At 41.5% G+C, this 23,902-nt stretch overlaps 2 protein-coding genes across 7 annotated transcripts in view; one reads left to right on the top strand and one right to left on the bottom strand.

Moving 5' to 3' along the window:
- The window catches only part of zgc:162193 (TRPM8 channel-associated factor homolog), a 20,794-nt gene extending 7,381 nt beyond the window's left edge, over positions 1-13,413 (bottom strand). Inside the window, exons 1-2 of one of the 4 annotated variants that reach the window (XM_041877584.2) lie at positions 13,330-13,413; positions 192-304 (exon numbers count right to left, since the gene is read on the bottom strand). The gene's annotated coding sequence lies outside the window, so the exon portion shown is untranslated. Of the gene's footprint in view, positions 1-191; positions 305-1,068; positions 1,900-12,361; positions 12,448-13,329 lie in introns of those variants that run through there. The other 3 variants (XM_041877583.2, XM_041877581.2, XM_041877582.2) reach the window with 3 other exon arrangements.
- On the top strand, positions 2,823-23,902 carry LOC121567499 (bifunctional polynucleotide phosphatase/kinase). 3 transcript variants are annotated; one of them, XM_041877586.2, is made up of 18 exons: positions 2,823-3,137; positions 13,374-13,497; positions 13,830-13,876; positions 13,992-14,279; positions 14,478-14,732; positions 15,004-15,083; positions 15,222-15,279; positions 18,795-18,902; positions 19,036-19,107; positions 19,598-19,646; positions 19,818-19,888; positions 20,231-20,323; positions 20,446-20,542; positions 20,634-20,695; positions 20,777-20,886; positions 21,069-21,156; positions 21,424-21,491; positions 23,393-23,902. In XM_041877586.2, the coding sequence occupies exons 2-18, from the start codon at positions 13,374-13,376 to the stop codon at positions 23,511-23,513; spliced, it is 1,791 nt and encodes a 596-aa protein (XP_041733520.1). In that variant the 5' UTR covers positions 2,823-3,137; the 3' UTR covers positions 23,514-23,902. The 3 variants fall into 3 exon arrangements, with proteins under 3 accessions (XP_041733520.1, XP_041733522.1, XP_041733519.1); XM_041877588.2 differs by lacking the exon at positions 2,823-3,137 and adding an exon at positions 4,940-4,958; XM_041877585.2 differs by lacking the exon at positions 2,823-3,137 and adding an exon at positions 12,796-13,060.

Below are 23,902 nucleotides of genomic sequence, written 5' to 3'. Positions count from 1 at the left end.
AGAACAAACAAAAGGCATCTGTAGTCCCCTGTAACTCAGTTGGTAGAGCATGGCGCTTGCAACGCCAGGGTTGTGGGTTCGTTTCCCACGGGAGGCCAGTATGAAAAATGTATGCACTCACTAACTGTAAGTCACTCTGGATAAGAGCGTCTACTAAATGACTAAAATGTAAATGTTAATGTAAAACCTACCTAGATACAAAAGGAAAACCAACAGCTGAAGATCAGTATCAAGACGAAAATGGAGTTCAGAGAAAGCAGAGCAGCAAGCTGTGTTACATTCCACTAAGCACACCTGGAACAGTCTGAAAGAAGGGAAGAAAGAGATCATCACATCAGCCAAACAAGTAAAAGGAGGAGGGAGGGGTGTGTGTCTGGCCAATGACTGGCCACTGTGACCTGAGCCGACAGGGAGGGCAGGGAAAAGGGAGGCATCTGTCAACAGGGAGTCTGTATGAATAGCTTACAGTATGTTCACATGGGTGGAGTCAGTCAGATAACAGAAGGGCTGCCTAATGTTTTTATTTTATTTATTGCAACAATTATACACATCAATATAGGGACATTCCTGTGAATACAATGAAAAAATAAAATAATAAAACACCAGGCGAACCCCCACACCCCATCCCCCACACCCCCAAAAAATAAGAATAATTAATTTATGTGACAAGGCAATGAGACATTAACTGACATTCAGAGACATGACTTCTAATAATTGTTCCTACTTTTTAAGTTTCACAAGTTTGAGGGATTTATAAAATTGTAACAGTTCAATGAAAAAAACTACAAAATAAGGAATTTTGGCCTGCTGCATTAAACTCAGTAGTTTTGGAAACGTTTGCAATCGAGAGGGTATTTTTATGAATCCTCTCAAAAGCCATTCAGCCGAATAGCTTGTTCGTCAAATTTAAAGTTCAGGAGCTCCGTTTAATACGACCACTCACTCCATCTTGTCCCAACCCCAGAAGGGTTGCCTACTACATCAATCAGAATGAAAATAAGTCGCCCTAAAAAAGACGCATGAGTCTCTAAAAGCCAGAATGTTGAATACAATTATATTTAAACTTACTTTACCGGTTGTCCGTGCTGTTGGTCCTTTTGGCGATAGGAAGTGGAGATAAAATGTCCACAGGAAAGTATTATTAACCAGACTTGTTGGGGCACCGGTCTGGCTGTCTGCTTGTATTTCCGGTATGTATTTTCTGTCTCCTGTTTCTGTGGATTTTATGGACGGGTTCTTCTTCAGTGGTGTTTATCCGCGGTTGGCATCCAACGTAATGGTGCATTACCGCCATACTGTACTGGAGTGTGGGCCAGAGACACGGATAAACCAAATCCTACCAGCCAGCCCCGTTGCGCTTAAAAAATATGAAACATTTGAGACTATATCTAATGACGTTCTACTCAATATACTCTTTAAACTAATTTCCTGTATCCCCTTCTCCCTCATAGTAGATCTCATACTTTCTCTCTGATACTGCCCACACTGTAGTAATACATGCTCCACCGTAACTGGACGGGTTGAAACCAAAACAAGGTAAAAGGAAAATCCATACATAATAGCGAAACTAACTTAATCCAACCAAATAAAAGTAGTACATTGACAAAACAAAACTCCCACGTCTTCCTTCTTTCAAGTCGGCATATCTCCCTTCTCAGGCTGTAGGGCCTGAGAGGGTGGTACAGCTTGTGACAATATTCCATGTAACTCCTTCGCCGAGAAGTCTTTCAGCCCCAGGAACCGCTCCGCCGCATCCACTATGATTTATATCTTCCTGGACTTTCTCTCCACCTTGGCAGTGCCATTTATCACCATAGCTATTAAGGCCACCTTCTTAACCTTTAAAATGTCAGGATCCTGCTGATAAAAGTCAACCCCTGCAGCCTGCAGTGAAGGCCTATCCACCACCATGGACTCTTCGGGTGCACCATTCAAACCCTCAACCCTTTTAACAGCTGCTGCATATGAAATACTCTGGACAGCCCTGACTTTGGCCACATCATTCTCTTTCAATCTTGTGGGGCATTCGAAAGACGTGGCTTCATGGTTCCCACCACAATTGAAACATTTCACATTTATCACTTTTATAACACATATGATATTTTCCACAACTTGGACATCTCGGCTTCTCCCTTCTGCAAACACTTGGAACATGACCAAAAGCTTTACAAATGGTCACACTGCATTGGTCTTGGGATAAATGCTCTAACTCTGTAGTTTATATACCCCAAAGCATTTGAGTAGGGAGAGACTCCATATCAAAAAAACCGATAGACTTCACTTTAACACCATTCACTACACGATTCATCCGACGTGCATCACTCACTCCAGGAATATTTTTCATCTCTTCAAAATCGACTTCCCACGAGACGACAGATATAACCCCCTTGAGGGGTGCCCTGTTCCTAAGAGATACACACGACACTTCAAACTTATCAAATCGGTTAAGACGTAACGCACGTTCCTTCTGATTCGCTGAAGCACCACAAATGTAAACATGGCCGCCTCTCGTGATCCTCACAGCCTTCACTTTACCCAGCGCTCTCTCCACCAGTTTGGATTTCTCAAATGGTTTATTCAAGATCGGTACTCTGTTCAGCTGCTCCTCATTAACAACCCGTACTCCTACTAGATACGAAGGGTCATTCTCATTCTTTGCTCCGTTTTCCATTCGTTTGGACAATGCTCAAATTCTCCTTGATTCTACCGCCATTGGATTCAGAATCCACTTCATCATCCGCTTCTGCCATCTTTTCTCCAATGCAAGTCGCCGTCTCCTGACGTCATGCACATTATGTAAACAATAGCCGAATGTACCCGAACATTGTCGTCGACCGAAACACGTTTCCTTGCAATCAGCTGGAAGTGCTTGCATCTTACTGTAAAATAGAAGTCTTACTGCAAATTAAAAGTCGGCAACTTTCGGTCTGTAGTTCGTTTAGCCATTGTTTACAAATTGTACAAGTGTTTACATCGGGTGCGAATTGCATCAGTAATTGAAACTACAAACTGAAAATACAAACCGACAGAACCATATAGACCATCGTACTGAAAGTCGAGTTAATAACATTTCCCTGTGGGTATTTTGTCTCAGATTACCTCCGACATAAGCACAAAATCAGCGGACACCAGGTAAAGTAAGTCCAAATGAAGTTTATTCAACATCCTGACTAATGGGGGACTGTTCGGAAACGTTGAGCCCACATGTTAGAGATGAGTGTGTCTTCCACTCTCGGATTATAAAAGAGACTACTAAAAGCTATTAGAATACCCTGCCTGCCAAAAAATGGGTTTGTCAAAACAGACATCTGACTATCCAGGTTAATGTAGTTGGGCAATTTCACTGTAATGGAAATACGTAAGACTCACAAAAATGTGTGCCAAACATAAAACATTGATTTCAAAAGTTTCAAGAGTAACTTTCAAAACCAGATGTTTAGGCTTAGTTATAGTGAAACATCAATTCTGGTTTTCATTTTGACAGTTTGTTGCAAAGGTGATATTTATTTTAGTTAGGGTGACCATATTTTAGTTTTCAAAAAAAGAGGACAGTGGGAGCAGACGGACACCCGCAGTGGGTGGTAAATACAAATGCGTTCACAACCATACAACTATGTTATTGAACTTTAATACATAAAGTAATACATCCTTTCCATTCAACTGTTGGCCCTCAACAATAGAATAATAACAAACAAATAAAAATAGTTTAGCTTTTAACAACTTTTACATGACACTGTTTCTTTTCATGTCCATAGGTTAAAATAAAACAGTTGTCATTAAAAAAAATCCACTATTTCAGTCAAAAATAATGTCAGTCCTCCTGATGCTCTCTGGTATACTTTCCCGAAGATCGAATCTTTCCCAACAGTCCTTGATTACCAATCAAGTAGGCATGAAAGTCTTTGCAAGACATGTTTTTAAAGTTGTATTGTGTACACAGAAGCCCCTTCAGTGACTCAACAGACAAGTGATTCCTTTCCTTTGTCCACTGGCTTTGCATCAGTAAAAAAAACTCCACATTTGCATTGTGAGAAGGAATAGCAAAGAAAAACTGTGCAATCTTCAGTAGCGCTGAATGAAAATCTATGCTTTTGGACCTTTCAAAATATTTGGTCCACTTCTTGTGTGCTTGCAGATTACTGAACTCTCCATCACTGTTACACCCTTCTGTGAATTTCTTCAGGTTGGTGACCTGATCAAAGCACTCTGCATCATCAATTGGATTTAGAAATCCCGGCCAGACGCATTTTTTTTTGTCCAAAAAGAGGACATGTCCGGGAAAAAGAGGACGTATGGTCACCCTAAAATTTTTGTAGTAAATCTAGCACTTTTTGCCCCTTGCTGTTCAACTCTACCATGGAAATCGTGATCTAAACCTCATCTCACAGATGGGCTCATAGACTAGACGTAACAAAGTAAACGGGAATCCGGGACACTCAAATTAACATAGGTTACGTTTGGTATGGTTAGATAAAATAGATTACTTAAGGCAGAAACGAAAGGAGGGTGGTAAGGTGGACGTGTAACTCGAACATCTAGCAATCCGAAGGTTGCGTGTTCGAATCTCATCACGGACAATTTTAGCTAATTAGCAACTTTGCAACTACTTTACAACTACATAGCATGTTAGCTAACCCTTACCCTAACCCAACTCATAGTTGACTGACGTCAGTTAAATTATTTGAATTCAATTTCGTTCCTTTCTGTGAGCTCAAAGCGCACATTGCGCTGCAGTTTCTACAGAGATCAATCAGATCATGCCCGAACTGTGCAATGTAATAGGGAGTGGTAGTTTCCAACAGGCCAATGTTCCACATAGCGCAGAAAACGTGATAATTAACTACAATGACCATAATCCATTGCGTGGCTACTTGTCTGGTCTGATTATTTTACGCCAGCTATGTAAGAGAGAAGAACGCTAGATCAAGAGGGGATACAGAGAGCAGTTGCTCTGCGAGGTATTGGTATTCAGCAGTCGTAAAAGTATGCCTTATTTACTTTGAATAACTACTAAAATAGTGATTGTCAGACAGCAGCTCTATAGAGATGAGTTGACTCATCAAATAAAACAAACGTGATATACACAACAACTACTTTAATACATTATTTCAATGTAAATAACTGATGGTTAATAAGTGAGCAGTCACTACCATCATAGGACTTTTATTAATTGTTTTTTTCTGTGTTACAGCATTCAACCCACATAATGCATAGTGCATTTAATGTCTAAAAGTCAGTCAACACCAAAATCGAAAACCATGATTATTTTTTAACAGAGGTGGGACCAAGTAACTATTAATCGAGTCACAAGGTCTGAGTCACAAGTAGAATGGGTCGAGTCTCGAGTTAAGCCCAAGTCGTGCATTCTAAGAGCAAGGAAAGTCATGTTCTCAAATGAAGTTTAAAAATAACATCTATACATGCAATGACTTGTTCAACTACAAATCTTTGTCTATTTATTGAGGCTACCAGACAGCCCTTTTCATTAGTCTACAATACATTTTGATTATGTAATAATTAATTTGAACAACAAATTCCAAATGCAAGCTTCATAAGTAAATTATAAATGTCAAGCAATTTTGACATACCAAAATACCATTAGGCCTATGCTAGTAATTGTTGCCCCATTGCTGATGAGCTTGCAAAGTAAACAGTTAACTGCCATTTCCTGGTTGCTAAAATTCTAATATTTCGCCTAATTTCAGTTTGTGACAAAACAAATATGTATAGTGTAGAGAAACATTGTACCATCTAACCCGCTGTGAAATATATTTTCCATAACAAAAAATATTGTATTTTAAGATGTTTGAAGCTGGTGTACGAAACTGAAAGTAATAGACAAAAACAAAAGTTAAGAACGGGAAGCATAGAAATCGTGCACATAGAACAGATCTACCGCTTCTTAGACTTGCTTTCAATTAAAATGACAGATCGATAACTCACACGTCTATGTGAATTTTGTAAGGCCACCAAAAAAGTTGCATATTGCAGATTTAATATGATTTTGAAGCTGCATATTTATTCATGGCAATCCTCTCTCTACAATTAATGCATGATATTGTTCTGTATAATGAAAACCACTTTACAAATGTAATAAATTACTTATTACAATTTGAAGTTTGCGCTGCATCCAATCCCATAGTTGTACAACAAATCATCAATCTCTTCGCTAGATCAGTGGTTCTCAAACTTTGAGGTGTGACCCCCAAAAAGAAGCTCTTCTTTTTGGGGGTCACACCTCAAAGTTTGAGAACCACTGATCTAGCGAAGAGATTGATGATTTGTGCGCACACACATGCACACAATCACTGCGCAAATGTAGCCTGTCATTAACATAGAAATAAGAATTCATACAGCCATAAACAGTGATGCATTTTCAAAACACAAGATACAGAAATAAACTGCATTTTACACCTGCACTTTGAGCTGAAAGTCAATTTGTAAGATTATTGAGGTGAAAGTCAATTTGCAGCCATAATATGGAACCTCATTCCCCCACCAAATTTTTAAGTCAAAATTTTGAGATACTAACTTGTAATTTCGAGACACTAATTCAACATTTCGAGATAGTAGAACATACATACAGTGGGGAAAAAAAGTATTTAGTCAGCCACCAATTGTGCAAGTTCTCCCACTTAAAAAGATGAGAGAGGCCTGTAATTTTCATCATAGGTACACATCAACTATGACAGACAAAATGAGAAAGAAAATTCCAGAAAATCACATTGTAGGATTTTTTATGCATTTATTTGCAAATTATGGTGGAAAATAAGTATTTGGTCAATAACAAAAGTTTCTCAATACTTTGTTATATACCCTTTGTTGGCAATGACACAGGTCAAATGTTTTCTGTAAGTCTTCACAAGGTTTTCACACACTGTTGCTGGTATTTTGGCCCATTCCTCCATGCAGATCTCCTCTAGAGCAGTGATGTTTTGGGGCTGTCGCTGGGCAACACGGACTTTCAACTCCCTCCAAAGATGTTCTATGGGGTTGAGATCTGAAGACTGGCTAGGCCACTCCAGGACCTTGAAATGCTTCTTACGAAGCCACTCCTTCGTTGCCCGGGCGGTGTGTTTGGGATCATTGTCATGCTGAAAGCCCCAGCCACGTTTCATCTTCAATGCCCTTGCTGATGGAAGGAGGTTTTCACTCAAAATCTCACGATACATGGCCCCATTCATTCTTTCCTTTACACGGATCAGTCGTCCTGGTCCCTTTGCAGAAAAACAGCCCCAAAGCATGATGTTTCCACCCCCATGCTTCACAGTAGGTATGGTGTTCTTTGGATGCAACTCAGCATTCTTTGTCCTCCAAACACGACAAGTTTAGTTTTTACCAAAAAGTTCTATTTTGGTTTCATCTGACCATATGACATTCTCCCCAATCCTCTTCTGGATCATCCAAATGCACTCTAGCAAACTTCAGACGGGCCTGGACATGTACTGGCTTAAGCAGGGGGGACACGTCTGGCACTGCAGGATTTGAGTCCCTGGCGGCGTAGTGTGTTACTGATGGTAGGCTTTGTTACTTTGGTCCCAGCTCTCTGCAGGTCATTCACTAGGTCCCCCTGTGTGGTTCTGGGATTTTTGTTCACCGTTCTTGTGATCATTTTGACCCCACGGGGTGAGATCTTGCGTGGAGCCCCAGATCGAGAGATTATCAGTGGTCTTGTATGTCTTCCATTTCCTAATAATTGCTCCCACAGTTGATTTCTTCAAACCAAGCTGCTTACCTATTGCAGATTCAGTCTTCCCAGCCTGGTGCAGGTCTACAATTGTGTTTCTGGTGTCCTTTGACAGCTCTTTGGTCTTGGCCATAGTGGAGTTTGGAGTGTGACTGTTTGAGGTTGTGGACAGGTGTCTTTTATACTGATAACAAGTTCAAAAAGGTGCCGTTAATACAGGTAACGAGTGGAGGACAGAGGAGCCTCTTAAAGAAGAAGTTACAGGTCTGTGAGAGCCAGAAATCTTGCTTGTTTGTAGGTGACCAAATACTTATTTTCCACCATAATTTGCAAATAAATTCATAAAAAATCCTACAATGTGATTTTCTGGATTTTTTTCCTCAATTTGTCTGTCATAGTTGACGTGTACCTATGATGAAAATTACAGGCCTCTCTCATCTTTTTAAGTGGGAGAACTTGCAGAATTGGTGGCTGACTAAATACTTTTTTTCCCCACTGTATAGGACATGTTTCTTCATTTGTAGCATTATGTGGGAATTTCCATCAATCTCCAGAGATCAACACAGCAGGGCAACGTGTGGCGAGCTGGCATTTGCCCCAACATATTTGATTCGGTTTAATAAAATAAAAAAATTGACACAAAAGCATTGAAAAGAGGGACAAAGTACTGTTGTTTAGACTGATTTGCCTCATGATTTGTCAACTTGTGCACAATTAATCTGTGCTTCAGTTTGATCAACTGTAGCCTACTGATAACAACCACAGCTGCAGGTAGCATAGAGAAGCCTATGCACTCTGATCCCCTCTGGCCAGAGGAAACGAAGTGGTAACGTCATGTATTTATAGCCTAAGCTATGTATTTATAGCCTAAAATAGACCTGTATTTGTTATAAGAGAATGTGAATGTGATCGAATGTGGTTTATATTCAAACTGTGGGTGGCTAGGCTACCTAGACCTTATCAACACAATAGTGATGACATACTATGTGAGTAACGTTTTAATTACAGATGCAAAGGCCTACACGATGCAACCCTGCATAAAGAAAACTCAGCCCTGTCAGTTCTATTGTCCAATCACAGTTGTTGTCTATTTTAAAAGAGGATATGACCTGATTAGAAAAAAATCTGGTCCCATCATAGCCTATATAAAACCGTTTTACAGCTGATTTATTACTATGTCATACCCTCCAACTAGTTTTATCTGGTTAGGTTAGCCCAGTGGTTCTCCTCGGGGACCCAAGACATTTCATAATTTTGTTTTAGCCCTGAACTAGTTCACCTGATTCACCTAATTAAGGGTTAGTTGACAAGTCGAATCAGGTGTGCTAGTTCTGGAATAGATCAAATACATGAACTGGCTGGGGGTCTACAAGGAGAGGTTTGAGAACCACTGGGTTAGCCCATCTTGGACCTGTGATGCTACAACTGAAATCACACAATGTTACAAATGAAGATATACAGTGAGGGAAAAAACTATTTGATCCCCTGCTGATTTTGTACGTTTGCCCACTGACAAAGACATGATCAGTCTATAATTTTAATGGTAGGTTTATTTGAACAGTGAGAGACAGAATAACAACAAAAAAATCCAGAAAAACGCATGTCAAAAATGTTATAAATTGATTTGCATTTTAATGAGGGAAATAAGTATTTGACCCCTCTGCAAAACATGACTTAGTACTTAGTGGCAAAACCCTTGTTGGCAATCACAGAGGTCAGACGTTTCTTGTAGTTGGCCACCAGGTTTGCACACATCTCAGGAGGGTTCTGTCCCACTCCTCTTTGCAGATCTTCTCCAAGTCATTAAGGTTTCGAGGCTGACGTTTGGCAACTCGAACCTTCAGCTCCCTCCACAGATTGTCTATGGGATTAAGGTCTGGAGACTGGCTAGGTCACTCCGGGAACTTAATGTGCTTCTTCTTGAGCCACTCCTTTGTTGCCTTGGCTGTGTGTTTTGGGTCATTGTCATGCTGGAATACCCATCCAATACCCATTTTCAATGCCCTGGCTGAGGGAAGGAGGTTCTCACCCAAGATTTGACGGTACATGGCCCCGTCCATCCTCCCTTTGATTCCGTGAAGTTGTCCCTTTAGCAGAAAAACACCCCCAAAGCATAATGTTTCCACCTCCATGTTTGACGGTGGGGATGGTGTTCTTGGGGTGATAGGTAGCATTCCTCCTCCTCCAAACACGGCGAGTTGAGTTGATGCCAAAGAGCTCGATTTTGGTCTCATCTGACCACAACACTTTCACCCAGTTCTCCTCTGAATCATTCAGATGTTAATTGGCAAACTTCAGATGGGCCTGTATATGTGCTTTCTTGAGCAGGGGGACCTTGCGGGCACTGCAGGATTTCAGTCCTTCACAGCATAGTGTGTTACCAATTGTTTTCTTGGTGACTATGGTCCCAGCTGCCTTGAGATCATTGACAAGATCCTCCCGTGTAGTTCTGGGCTGATTCCTCACCGTTCTCATGATCATTGCAACTCCACGAGGTGAGATCTTGCATGGAGCCCCAGTACGAGGGAGATTGACAGATATTTTGTGTTTCTTCCATTTGCGAATAATCGCACCAACTGTTGTCACCTTCTCACCAAGCTGCTTGGCGATGGTCTTGTAGCCCATTCCAGCCTTGTGTAGGTCTACAATCTTGTCCCTGACATCCTTGGAGAGCTCTTTGGTCTTGGCCATGGTGGAGAGTTTGGAATCTGATTGATTGATTGCTTCTGTGGACAGGTGTCTTTTATACAGGTAACAAACTGAGATTAGGAGCACTCCCTTTACGAGCTGAGATTAGGAGCACACTCTTAATCTATATAAAAGACACCTGGGAACCAGAAATCTTTCTGATTGAGAGGGGGTCAAATACTTATTTCCCTCATTAAAATGCAAATCAATTTATAACATTTTTGACATGCGTTTTTCTGGATTTTTTTGCTGTTATTCTGTCTCTCACTGTTCAAATAAACCTACCATTAAAATTATAGACTGATCATTTCTTTGTCAGTGGGAAAACGTACAAAATCAGCAGGGGATCAAATACTTTTCCCCCTCACTGTATCCTATAAATATGCTCTACTATCTCAAGGAGGATGAGGATTATACATCTATAGTCGTAGCTACATCGATTTTAACAATAAATAGTTATATTTGTTTCCCAACTGCTATGACTGGTGGTGCAGTCTGCTAAAACAATTGGCTCTTAGTTCAATGGTTGTGAGTTCTAATCCCACATGGGGCTGATATCTTTTTAAAAATCCTTTATTTAGTATATTAATCCCGTACCCACACACTTCTAATTCTAAAAAGTGAAAGCATACCTGTGAGAAGGTCGCCCTGGTAGTAGTTGTAGGTTTTTATACAGTAACCAAGACCAATCTGTGAGTGAATTTGACCATTGGAAAAAGAGCTACTGTGATAATACTGCAATGCGGGTTGGATTGAATTGAGCCCTTAATCTTAAATTTTCATGGTGATGATTCTTCCTAACACAATCGAGCTCGCCACCTTTAGTCTTAAACCTGGAAATTACCTCAGGTTCGTTCAGCAATCTCTATGGGAAAAATGAATGGGGAAAGAATAGGGTTTTGGAATAAATGCCGAAAATAAGGTCTGAGGTTAACACAGGTTTAGGAGATCTTGTACGTTTGGTTCTATGAGATAATAGCAGTCGGTTAACATGACCTTTATGAATTATGAGCCTTTATGTGCTTTTTCTTACAACATCAATTCTTGAAAATTGACAAAAAGTGACGTTAGCTGATGATTACCTCATAGAATAAAGAATCTCCTAAACCTGTGTTTACCGCAGAACTTATTTTCGGAGTTTATACAAAAACCCTACAAAAATGTAATACATTTTCTCCATAGGCTTTGTCTAACTAACCATGGCGGAGTTAGTGCCAACAAAAAGACACCATTACTATTTCTCTAACACAATACCGCAATAAATGTGAGTTCACATTTCAAAGATTTGTTTTGCACCCCATGAGGGGATTCAAAATTAAACCGCAAGTGGCAATACACATCAGCTTCCTGTTTAACGTGGTAACTATACAGGGGAATTCGTTCTTCTTGCAAAGCAAGTAAACGTTTTATTCAAATTATTATATTAATCTGACAATCCACAATAATCGCATGTAACCGTACTCATTGGGGTTGAGTACCCTTTAACAAACCATACAACTCTGCACAATGACTACTTTGAACAATATACAACGTTTAAAAAAAAGAAAACATTTACTGGAAAAACTATGCAGATGCAAACTTTATCTGCACAGTTCTTCCTGTAAATTAGTTTTAGTCCAATTTTCAGTGGAAAATGTTCAAACTAATTGTGCATAGAGTTGTATGGTTTGTTACACTTTGAAATCAATGGTTTTTGTTTGGCATACATTTTAAAGTGAAAAATCAGAGTCTCAGTTTAATTCCATTATTGTGGAATTGCCTAACTAACTACATTAACCTGTGCTAGCTGTTGAAAACCCTTCTCCATATGTAGGATTTCCAGCAGTGACATACGCCCACTGTTGGCTCCATTCTGACGCTGTATTTTAACTTTTAGAAACATAAATAATCATCGCTTTCAAACCGCTTTTCGAAACATATGATGATATGCCTCTTATCTTTCATATCAGCGAGAAATAGTCGTTCAAATAAAAAAGATACACGTACTGTAGCAGTTTTGCACAGATCCACAAGCTTTGTGTGCCTGCAGTTGACGAACTACACTCCTCCCCAGTTCCGCTTATGCACAGGTGTGTTGAGCCCGCTAATTAGCGAAGTAGCACAGGTGGCCGCCTATGTCTTGTGTAAACAAGCGATGTAGCATGGAGATATGGCCTTGTGGGAACACTAACCCTATTAAGGAGTGTAGTAATTTAACCTTTTGTTTTTTGGAAATGATTTATTTCTAAGATTACTTCCTTGTTCCAAAACCGTACTGCAACCAATGCGTTTTAACATTCAGAACGAGCGTCCGGGATCTTAACAAAACGCCTCTGACCAGAAGATACTATGTCAATATGTGCTAAAGCAGTTAGCGTCTATGAATGGGGTAAACCTCGGCTTGTCAGATGTCTGTTTTGACAAACAGGTTTTTCGACAGGCAGGGTAATCTAATAGCCCTTCTGAGACTGACTCCACCAATGTGAGGGGTCCTATTGAGGAAAACAATTAGTTAACTGTAGGGTATGATGACACAATGGGGAAAGACAAGCCAGACTAGGGTCGGAACCATATGAGATGGATGTTTCTAAACGAAAGTGTTTTTGTGACGGACCAATGAAAGTTGTAAAGTGCCACCTTTAAAGTATTCCCCATATTTCTCGGCAATATTCCATTCTTCCTCTTGTCTGGTTGTGAACTGAAAACGTTGAGTACACTTTTGAATGACTGATGTGGATGTGTTCACCATGCAAAGCTTGGCTTTGGCTTTTAACCATGCATGATTTAGAAGAGAAGTATCCTCTTACTCATACACGGCTAGCCAGTAGCTTTTGAACTTATAAAGCTAGCTATTATCGTTCAACACTTCGTAAAGTTACGTTTAAAATTGCTGCTCAGCTCTTGACTTCAGTCAAATTTAGCATGCTTAATTAATATTACACCCATTGCAAACCGATATGTTATGGACACCTTACGTTATTTGTTGTTCCCAACATCCTACTGTCTCTTGTCTTTGCAGATGCAGCAGTGCACAGTAGTCAGTGCATCCGGCGATCGTGTCCCACTAGCGGATGGCCGAGCCGTGATCCTAGGTCGTGGTCCAGAGACTGGAGTTGTTGACAAGAAGTGCTCCCGACACCAGGGTAAGAGGACTAGCTAGCTAACGTTAGAATCATATCAATGGCTATGTTCTAATTATTTATCTTTCCTCCCAAAGTGTGCACTTGTTCACTTTCCTTCATGGATTTAAATATAAATGAAAGATATATGGAAACTCCCTCTAGTCCATGCTTACACCAATTCAATGATTTTAAATGTGAGAAGAGTAGTGAATGAGTGTAGGCTTCAGGAGAAAGGAGAGATTATTGGGATGCATATTTCTGTCTGCATAATTTGAAATGCGGTGTCTGGTGGGATTACTCCAGCCAGCTATCTAAACTGCACAACTATCTAAAATGTGTCATATTCCTTCTAGTGAAGCTGGTGGCCTGTTATGCAGACAAGGAGGTACTTGTAACACAGGTATGAAATTATTACATTGTGCCTGTTGTTGAGGCCAACACTCTTATCTTAGTTTTACACTACTGCTTAACCTGTCTGTAACTGTTGTCAAAGTAACAATAGTTTTCCTCTTCAGCTTGGTCCAAACCCCTCTTCCTTGGGCAGTGAGAGTCTTGGTAGAGGCCAGTCTGGCAGACTGACCCATGACAGCACCCTCTACCTGGTCAACCAGAGCCACCCCTTCAGAGTGCAGTTCTCTGCTTCCAACAAAACCTCCTCATCCTCTGCCCAGAAGGGGAAGGCTGTAGAAAGGTTGAAAGCGCCGGATAAGACAAAAGGCGGAAAGAATGACAGAGGGAGGGAGATTCAGAGCACAGGTCCCAAACGCAGCATCAAATATTTTTTTGCTTCCTCTCCCAAGAAGGTATGAGAACAGGTTCATCTTTAACCAAGAAAATGGCATGCGTTTTAATTTGTCTAGCAATATTTTGAGTAACCAAAAGGACTGAACGTATCATTTCAACTTTCAAAATACACCATGTTTTCTCAATGCCAACCTCAATTTACGTGAAATTTCATTTGACCGTACCATACCATGATTGCATTTTTGTTTTTCACGCAGGCATCCAAGAGGCCGCACAGTTCTGAGGAGGAACCGCAGGAGAAGTGTCAGAGGACTGCGGGCTCAGACAGTGAGGACGAGGATGAAAAGCTTGCTGAGGAGAAGCTCCGACAGCTCCAGGAGATGTCAGAGAGGGCTTCAGGGGCTAGCAGAGACAGTGTCCAGCAGCAGGCCTCAGCTTGTTCTCAAAGCAACTGGCAGGAGATTGGAAACCTCATGCTCTACACTGCTGCTGGCGTCACTGGAAGCACCAAGGTAAGAGCTAACTAGGTAATTCTGTAAAACTCAATATTTGATTTAAGCCAATGAGTCTGTGTGTTATGTTTGAATGAGATGATGAATAGAATATAACTTTATTGTCCATCCAAGGATGAAAAATGTTTAGGCCTACATTTGAGCACTTTGGACATATTGTTGCCACCAACAATCTAATTGTGTCGAAGTTCGCTTTCTACCAAGCAGTACAAACACAATTACTTTTAGTAACATCATGTTTAAAGCCGACCCATCTTTCTTCCTGGCCCAGATTGCTGGATTCGACATTGACGGCTGTATCATCACCACCAATTCTGGCAAAGTGTTTCCCACCAGCCCAGATGACTGGAGGTCAGTCAGTCTGCTGTTCTGTCAAGTTCTGGCTTTGCATACGGCCTCCTCTCGCTTTGCTCTCTCCTCAACTCTCTTCTTCATCTCTTGACTTGAGTCATTTCCTTGCCTTTATTTGATCTCTAATCTCCTTTACAGGATTCTCTTTCCTGAGATCCAACCCAGACTGGCCAGCTTATTAAAGAAAGGCTACAAGGTAGAAGCAAACATACAGTGCCTTGCAAAAGTATTCAGCCCCCTTGGCGTTTTTCCTATTTTGTTGCATTACAACCTGTAATTTAAATGGATTTTTATTTAGATTTCATGTAATGGACATACACAATAGTCAAAATTGGTGAAGTGAAATGAAAAAAATAACTTGTTTAAAAAAATTCAAAAAGATAAATAATGGAAAAGTGGTACTTGCATATGTATTCACCCCCTTTGCTATGAAGCCCCTAAATAAGATTTGGTGTAGCCAATTACCTTCAGAAGTCACATAATTAGTTAAATAAAGTCTCATGATCTGTCACATGATCTCAGTATATATACACCTGTTCTGAAAGGCCCCAGAGTCTGCAACACCACTATGCAAGGGGCACAACCAAGCAAGCGGCACCATGAAGACCAAGGAGCTCTCCAAACAGGTCAGGGACAAAGTTGTGGAGAAGTACAGATCACGGTTGGGTTATAATAATAATAATAATAATAATAATAATAATAATAATAATAATATTAATATGCCATTTAGCAGACGCTTTTATCCAAAGCGACTTACAGTCATGCGTGCATACATTTTAGTGTATGGGTGGTCCCGGGGATCGAACCCACTACCTTGGCATTACAAGCGCCGTGCTCTACCAGCTGAGCTACAGAGGACCACATTATAAAAAAATATATGAAACTTTGAACATCCCACAGAGCTCCATTAAATCCATTATTTAAAAAATTGAAAGAATATGGCACCATAACAAACCTGCCAAGAGAGGGCCGCCCACCAAAACTCACGGACCAGGCAAGGAGGGCATTAATCAGAGAGGCAACAGAGACCAAAGATAACCCTGAAGGAGCTGCAAAGCTCCACAGCGGAGATTGGAGTATCTGTCCATAGGATCACTTTAAGCCATACACTCCACAGAGCTGGGCTTTACGGAAGAGTGGCCAGAAAAAAGCCATTGCTTCAAGAAAAAAATAAGCAAACACGTTTGGTGTTCGCCAAAAGGCATGTGGGAGACTCCCCAAACATATGGAAGAAGGTACTCTGGTCAGATGAGATTAAAATTGAGTTTTTTGGCCATCAAGGAAAACGAGAACACCATCTCCACAGTGAAGCACGGTGGTGGCAGCATCATTTTTCATCAGCAGGGACTGGGAAACTGGTCAGAATTGAAGGAATGATGGATGGCGCTACAGTGAGGGGAAAAAAGTATTTGATCCCCTGCTGATTTTGTACGTTTGCCCACTGACAGAGAAATTATCAGTCTATAATTTTAATGGTAGGTTTATTTGAACAGTGAGAGACAGAATAACAACAAAAAAATCCAGAAAAACGCATGTCAAATGTTATAAATTGATATGCATTTTAATGAGGGAAATAAGTATTTGACCCCCTCTCAATCAGAAAGATTTCTGGCTCCCAGGTGTCTTTTATACAGGTAATGAGCTGAGATTAGGAGCACACTCTTAAAGGGAGTGCTCCTAATCTCAGTTTGTTACCTGTATAAAAGACACCTGTCCACAGAAGCAATCAATCAATCAGATTCCAAACTCTCCACCATGGCCAAGACCAAAGAGCCCTCCAAGGATGTCAGGGACAAGATTGTAGACCTACACAAGGCTGGAATGGGCTACAAGACCATCGCCAAGCAGCTTGGTGAGAAGGTGACAACAGTTGGTGCGATTATTCGCAAATGGAAGAAACACAAAAGACCTGTCAATCTCCCTCGGCCTGGGGCTCCATGCAAGATCTCACCTCGTGGAGTTGCAATGATCATGAGAACGGTGAGGAATCAGCCCAGAACTACACGGGAGGATCTTGTCAATGATCTCAAGGCAGCTGGGACCATAGTCACCAAGAAAACAATTGGTAACACACTACGCCGTGAAGGACTGAAATCCTGCAGCACCTGCAAGGTCCCCCTGCTCAAGAAAGCACATATACAGGCCCGTCTGAAGTTTGCCAATGAACATCTGAATGATTCAGAGGAGAACTGGGTGAAAATGTTGTGGTCAGATGAGACCAAAATCGAGCTCTTTGGCATCAACTCAACTCGCCGTGTTTGGAGGAGGAGGAATGCTGCCTATGACCCCAAGAACACCATCCCCACCGTCAAACATGGAGGTGGAAACATTATGCTTTGGGTGTGTTTTTCTGCTAAGGGGACAGGACAACTTCACCGCATCAAAGGGACGATGGACGGCGCCATGTACCATCACATTTTGGGTGAGAACCTCCTTCCCTCAGCCAGGGCATTGAAAATGGGTCGTGGATGGGTATTCCAGCATGACAATGACCCAAAAAACACGGCCAAGGCAACAAAGGAGTGGCTCAAGAAGAAGCACATTAAGGTCCTGGAGTGGCCTAGCCAGTCTCCAGACCTTAATCCCATAGAAAATCTGTGGAGGGAGCTGAAGGTTCGAGTTACCAAACATCAGGCTCGAAACCTTAATGACTTGGAGAAGATCGGCAAAGAGGAGTGGGACAAAATCCCTCCTGAGATGTGTGCAAACCTGGTGGCCACCTACAGGAAACGACTGACCTCTGTGATTGCCAACAAGGGTTTTGCCACCAAGTACTAAGTCATGTTTTGCAGATGGGTCAAATACTTCTTTCCCTCATTAAAATGCAAATCAATTTATAACATTTTTGACATGCGTTTTTCTGGATTTTTGTTGTTGTTATTCTGTCTCTCACTGTTCAAATAAACCTAGCATTAAAATTATAGACTGATCATGTCTTTGTCAGTGGGCAAACGTACAAAATCAGCAGGAGATCAAATACTTTTTTCCCTCACTGTAAATACAGGGAAATTCTTGAGGGAAACCTGTTTCAGTCTTCCAGATATTTGAGACTGGGAAGGAGGTTCACATTCCAGCAGGAAAATGACCCTAAGCATACTGCTAAAGCAACACTTGAGTGGTTTAAGGGGAAACATTTAAATGTCTTGGAATGGCCTAGTCAAAGCCCAGACCTCAATCCAATTGAGAAACTGTGGTATGACTTAGAGATTGCTGTACACCAGTGGAACCCATCCAATTTGAAGGAGCTGGAGCAGTTTTGCATTGAAGAATGGGCAAAAATCCTAGTGGCTAGATGTGCCAAGCTTATAGAGACATACCCCAAGAGACTTGCAGCTGTAATTGCTGCAAAAGGTGGCTCTACAAAGTATTGACTTTGGGGGGGTAAATAGTTATGCACGCTCAATTTTTCTGTTTTTCTGTCTTATTTCTTGTTTGTTTCACCAAAAAAAGTATTTTGCATCTTCAAAGTGGTAGGCATGTTGTGTAAATCAAATGAAACAAACCCCCCCCAAAATCAATTTTAATTCCAGGTTGTAAGGCAACAAAATAGGAAAAATGCCAAGGGGGGTGAATACTTTCGCAAGCCACTGTAAATGTATTGTCAAGCATGGACACTGCAAAGCTGTTTTATGATACCTATTTCTTATCCATCCCTTTAATGGTATATGTGGCTAGATGAATAGCTAATGATGTCTCTGTTGCCCCTCCCAGGTTGTGTTCTTCACCAATCAGATGGGTATCTCTAGGGGGAAACTGAAACCTGAGGATTTCAGGTCTAAAGTGGAGAACATTCTGAAGAAATTACAGCTCCCCGTACAGGTTAGTCAACAAACATTTACACACAAAGATGGAGCTTGAAAGCAGATACACTATTTTATCTATGTGTTTTATTGTGTGTAATTCAGATGTTGACACCTCTAACTGTGTGTGTGTGTGTGTGTGTGTGTGTCAGGTCTTTGTGGCGTCTGGTCCTGGGATCTACAGGAAGCCAGTGATGGGGATGTGGGAGCACCTGTGTGAGAAGGTGAGACCATAAGGCACGCATCATATCAGACATTGTGAATAGGGATTACAGGTAGACGACGATTGTATCCTTCTACAAACCACCACAACACGGGTGTGTCGCAAAAGGTTCACAAAATCAGCTCCCTTTAGCATTGTCTAGTTGTTTGTCATCCACTCAGACCACATTACCCTGGTGAGTCATGACATAGACCAGTCACTGCTTCAACATTTACATTACATTTGAGTAATTTAGCAGACACTCTTATCCAGAGCAACTTACAGTAGTGAGTGAGTACATTTTCATACTTCAACAAGGGCATGGTGTGGGAAATAAATAGAATGGAATAGAATCAAAATATCAGCTTAGAATACAATAGAAATATTAGGATAGAATAGAAAAGTACTTTAATTTGTCCATCTGCTTCCAGCTAGAAATGTATTTTTCCCTGCTCCCAACCCCCCAAACAACAAACATACAAACATGGTCCAACATGTTTTTCCTCTCTCAGGCAAATGGCGGTGTGGCTGTAGACAAGAGCCAGAGTCTCTATGTGGGAGGTGAGTCAACAACAACATAACACCCCATAGCAACATAACGTCTTCCTCTTACTTAGCCTATTCTTATCCTGACTCTTGTAAGTGATGTGCTGCTTATGGTCACGTTTGATTAACTTGTACTCGCCCTCGAGCAGCTAAGAGCCTGAGACCTTTCTCTCTCCTCTGCCACAGATGCAGCGGGACGCCCTGTTAACTGGGCTCCTGGCAAGAAGAAGAAGGACTTCTCCTGCAGTGACCGACTGGTGAGAGGATCTGTACTAACCTCTAGATCAGTCTGTTCACCCGTCCACCAGTCTGTCTTGATTTCTAGTTCCAGCGCATCTTCATACTCACCAAACAGAAAAGTGTCCCAAATAGTGGGTTGAAATGAGGAATTTGAATATGATAAAACATCAGTAGAGACAAATCAGCAGAGAAAAGTGTTCTGTGTCCACTGACTGTATGAAATGTCATTCTTGCTATGGTGTACGTACACTTTATGACCAGGTGTTGTACAGGCATGCATTGCAAATCTTAATAATGCCTTACTGTCACTGATACACCCTATCTCTCTCTCTCTCTCTCTCTCTCTCTCTGGGGACTAGTTTGCTCTGAACCTTGGCCTGCAGTTCCAAACTCCAGAGGAGTTCTTCCTGGGCTGGAAGAGCGCCCCCTTCAGTCTTCCTCCATTTGACCCTGTGTGTAACCTGGTGGATATCTGTGGTATTCTGTCTGCACAGAATACGTATGTGAAGCTTTTTCAAGCCTCTGTAGGTATGTGTGTGCATGGACTCATCTGACTGTGTGTGTCTCTCTCCAGAGGAAATGTGACTCCAACGCCCGTCTGTATGACCCGCCCAGTGCCTCCCTCACCTCCACCAAGCAGGAAGTCATCATTGCTGTGGGTTTCCCTGCTTGTAAGTGGACGTGTATTCCTTATTTTATCCCCATCCTCCCCGTCTTCCTCTCTCTTTACTGACGACTATCTCCCTTTTTTTTTTTATCTAGCCGGGAAATCAACCTTTTTCCACACACACATCGTCCCCAAAGGTTACGTGTACGTGAACAGGGTGAGTGGATCAGTGTGCTGTTGGCTCTTAACATACACACGCATATACACACACTGACCTGACCTGACCTGTGTTTGTCAGGACACCCTGGGCTCGTGGCAGAGCTGTGTATCGGCCTGTGAGCGGGCTCTGAAGGAGGGCCGCAGCGTTGTGGTGGATAACACCAACCCAGACCCTGAGTCTCGCAAACGGTACCTGTCTCTGTGCTCCTACTAGTGTGTGGAGCACTTTTGGTTGCAATTCATGAACAACCTAAACCACATACATATCAGATTGTGGTAAATCCACTACATGCATGAACCAAACCAGAGATCTTTGATTGAGTGTGTTTGTAGGGAATAACATGTAACTTCTATACATTGTCCCGCTCCAGGTATATTGATGTCAGCCAGAGTTTGGGGGTGTCCTGTCGCTGCTTCAACTTCTCTGCCTCCCTAGAGCAGGCCAAGCACAACAACAGAGTAGGTCTCCTCTTTACCTCTACTGAACTGTGTATACCAGACTACACATGATTAATTCTTCAGCAGTTCAGTGTAGAGGGTGACGTGAACTTGGGACCTGATCGTACACACAGTATAGGCCAACCTGGGACTTAAACTACAACATCTGGTTCAATGTTCAATTCTTAAACCTTATAATGTACAGGCCATGGGAGACACCCAGTTCAATATAGGCTCTGAGGTGATGCAGAGTGTTGTTCATTATTGGGCTCTTCCTGTGCTTTACAGTTCCGTGAGATGGCCCCCTCCACCACTAAGCACCTCAAAGTCAATGACATGATCTTCCACAGTTACAAGTAAGTGACATTGGATATTATCAAGGGACTTCAAAGCATCATATTCTCAAAGTAGGGATTCACTGGCCTCTACATTGGGTTGAAAGGATCAGAGCACACTAATATTGTGTTTACACAGTCAGCCCAATTCTGATCTATTGCCCAATAATTGGCAAAAGAGCTGATCTGATTGGTCAAAAGACCAATTAGTGGAAAAAAATCAGAATTGGGTTACCTGTATAAACGCAGCATATATGTACAGTGAGGGAAAAAAGTATTTGATCCCCTGCTGATTTTGTACGTTTGCCCACTGACGAAGACATGATCAGTCTATAATTTTAATGGTAGGTTTATTTGAACAGTGAGAGACAGAATAACAACAAAAAAATCCAGAAAAACGCATGTCAAAAATGTTATAAATTGATTTGCATTTTAATGAGGGAAATAAGTATTTGACCCCCTCTCAATCAGAAAGATTTCTGGCTCCCAGGTGACTTTTATACAGGTAACGAGCTGAGATTAGGAGCACACTCTTAAAGGGAGTGCTCCTAATCTCAGTTTGTTATCTGTATAAAGGACACCTGTCCACAGAAACAATCAATCAATCAGATTCCAAACTCTCCACCATGGCCAAGACCAAAGAGCTCTCCAAGGATGTCGGGGACAAGAAAGATTGTAGACCTACACAAGGCTGGAATGGGCTACAAGACCATCGCCAAGCAGCTTGGTGAGAAGGTGACAACAGTTGGTGCGATTATTCGCAAATGGAAGAAACACAAAATAACTGTCAATCTCCCTCGGCCTGGGGCTTCATGCAAGATCTCACCTCGTGGAGTTGCAATGATCATGAGAACGGTGAGGAATCAGCCCAGAACCACATGGGATGATCTTGTCAATGATCTCAAGGCAGCTGGGACCATAGTCACCAAGAAAACAATTGGTAACACACTACGCCGTGAAGGACTGAAATCCTGCAGCGCTCGCAAGGTCCCCATGCTTAAGAAAGCACATATACAGGCCCGTCTGAAGTTTGCCAATGAACATCTGAATGATTCAGAGGAGAACTGGGTGAAAATGTTGTGGTCAGATGAGACCAAAATCGAGCTCTTTGGCATCAACTCAACTCGCCGTGTTTGGAGGAGGAGGAATGCTGCCTATGACCCCAAGAACACCATCCCCACCGTCAAACATGGAGGTGGAAACATTATGCTTTGGGGGTGTTTTTCTGCTAAGGGGACAGGACAACTTCACCGCATCAAAGGGACGATGGACGGCACCATGTACCATCAAATTTTGGGTGAGAACCTCCTTCCCTCAGCCAGGGCATTGAAAATGGGTCGTGGATGGGTATTCCAGCATGACAATGACCCAAAACACACGGCCAAGGCAACAAAGGAGTGGCTCAAGAAGAAGCACATTAAAGTCCTGGAGTGGCCTAGCCAGTCTCCAGACCTTAATCCCATAGAAAATCTGTGGAGGGAGCTGAAGGTTCGAGTTGCCAAACGTCAGCCTCGTCACCTTAATGACTTGGAGTGGAACAAAATCCCTCCTGAGATGTGTGCAAACCTGGTGGCCAACTACAAGAAACGTCTGACCTCTGTGATTGCCAACAAGGGTTTTGCCACCAAGTACTAAGTCATGTTTTGCAGAGGGGTCAAATACTTATTTCCCTCATTAAAATGCAAATCAATTTATAAAATTTTTGACATGCGTTTTTCTGGATTTTTTTGTTGTTATTCTGTCTCTCACTGTTCAAATAAACCTACCATTAAAATTATAGACTGATCATGTCTTTGTCAGTGGACAAACGTACAAAATCAGCAGGGGATCAAAAACTTTTTTCCCTCACTGTATGTCATGTAAAATAAATGCATGTCTGAAGGTATTTGCCCACTCTGAACAGACTTTTTCTCTCCACACAGGAAGAAGTTTGTGGTGCCCAGTCTCTCGGAAGGCTTTTCAGAAATCCTGCAAGTTCATTTTGTCCCAACCTTTACAGACAGCCAATCAGAGGCTCTCTTCAGGCAGTTCTCTGAAGGCTGATTGGGTGGCTGGCATTCTAACAGTATTCTAACCTAAGATTTGTCAGATTGTTATTGGTGCAGAGTCATTTCAGGAAAATAATCTAGCAGTCGTACCAGTCCAACATTTTTCTATGCTGTGGCTGTATGTAGACAAACTATTTAGTTACCTGCTGCTAATCAACAAATCATTGCTATTGCACTACATACATTTGAAGGTACAGATGTATTAAATGTAACCACAGCAGACAGAACACATCAGTATTTTTCTTTGATTGGCTTGAGTTTCATATTTTCATATCATGTTTTCTTGTCAGATATACAGTACTTGTTTCCAGAAAGCCAAAAAAGTAAAAAACCATTAGCAATGTTTTATTAATTTTATATTTTAATAAATTGTTATTAATTTGA

This window comes from Coregonus clupeaformis, chromosome 6, assembly GCF_020615455.1.
Source record: "Coregonus clupeaformis isolate EN_2021a chromosome 6, ASM2061545v1, whole genome shotgun sequence".
In the NCBI taxonomy this organism is placed as follows: Eukaryota; Metazoa; Chordata; class Actinopteri; order Salmoniformes; family Salmonidae; genus Coregonus; species Coregonus clupeaformis.
This window is presented reverse-complemented; position numbering and strand designations above follow the sequence as displayed.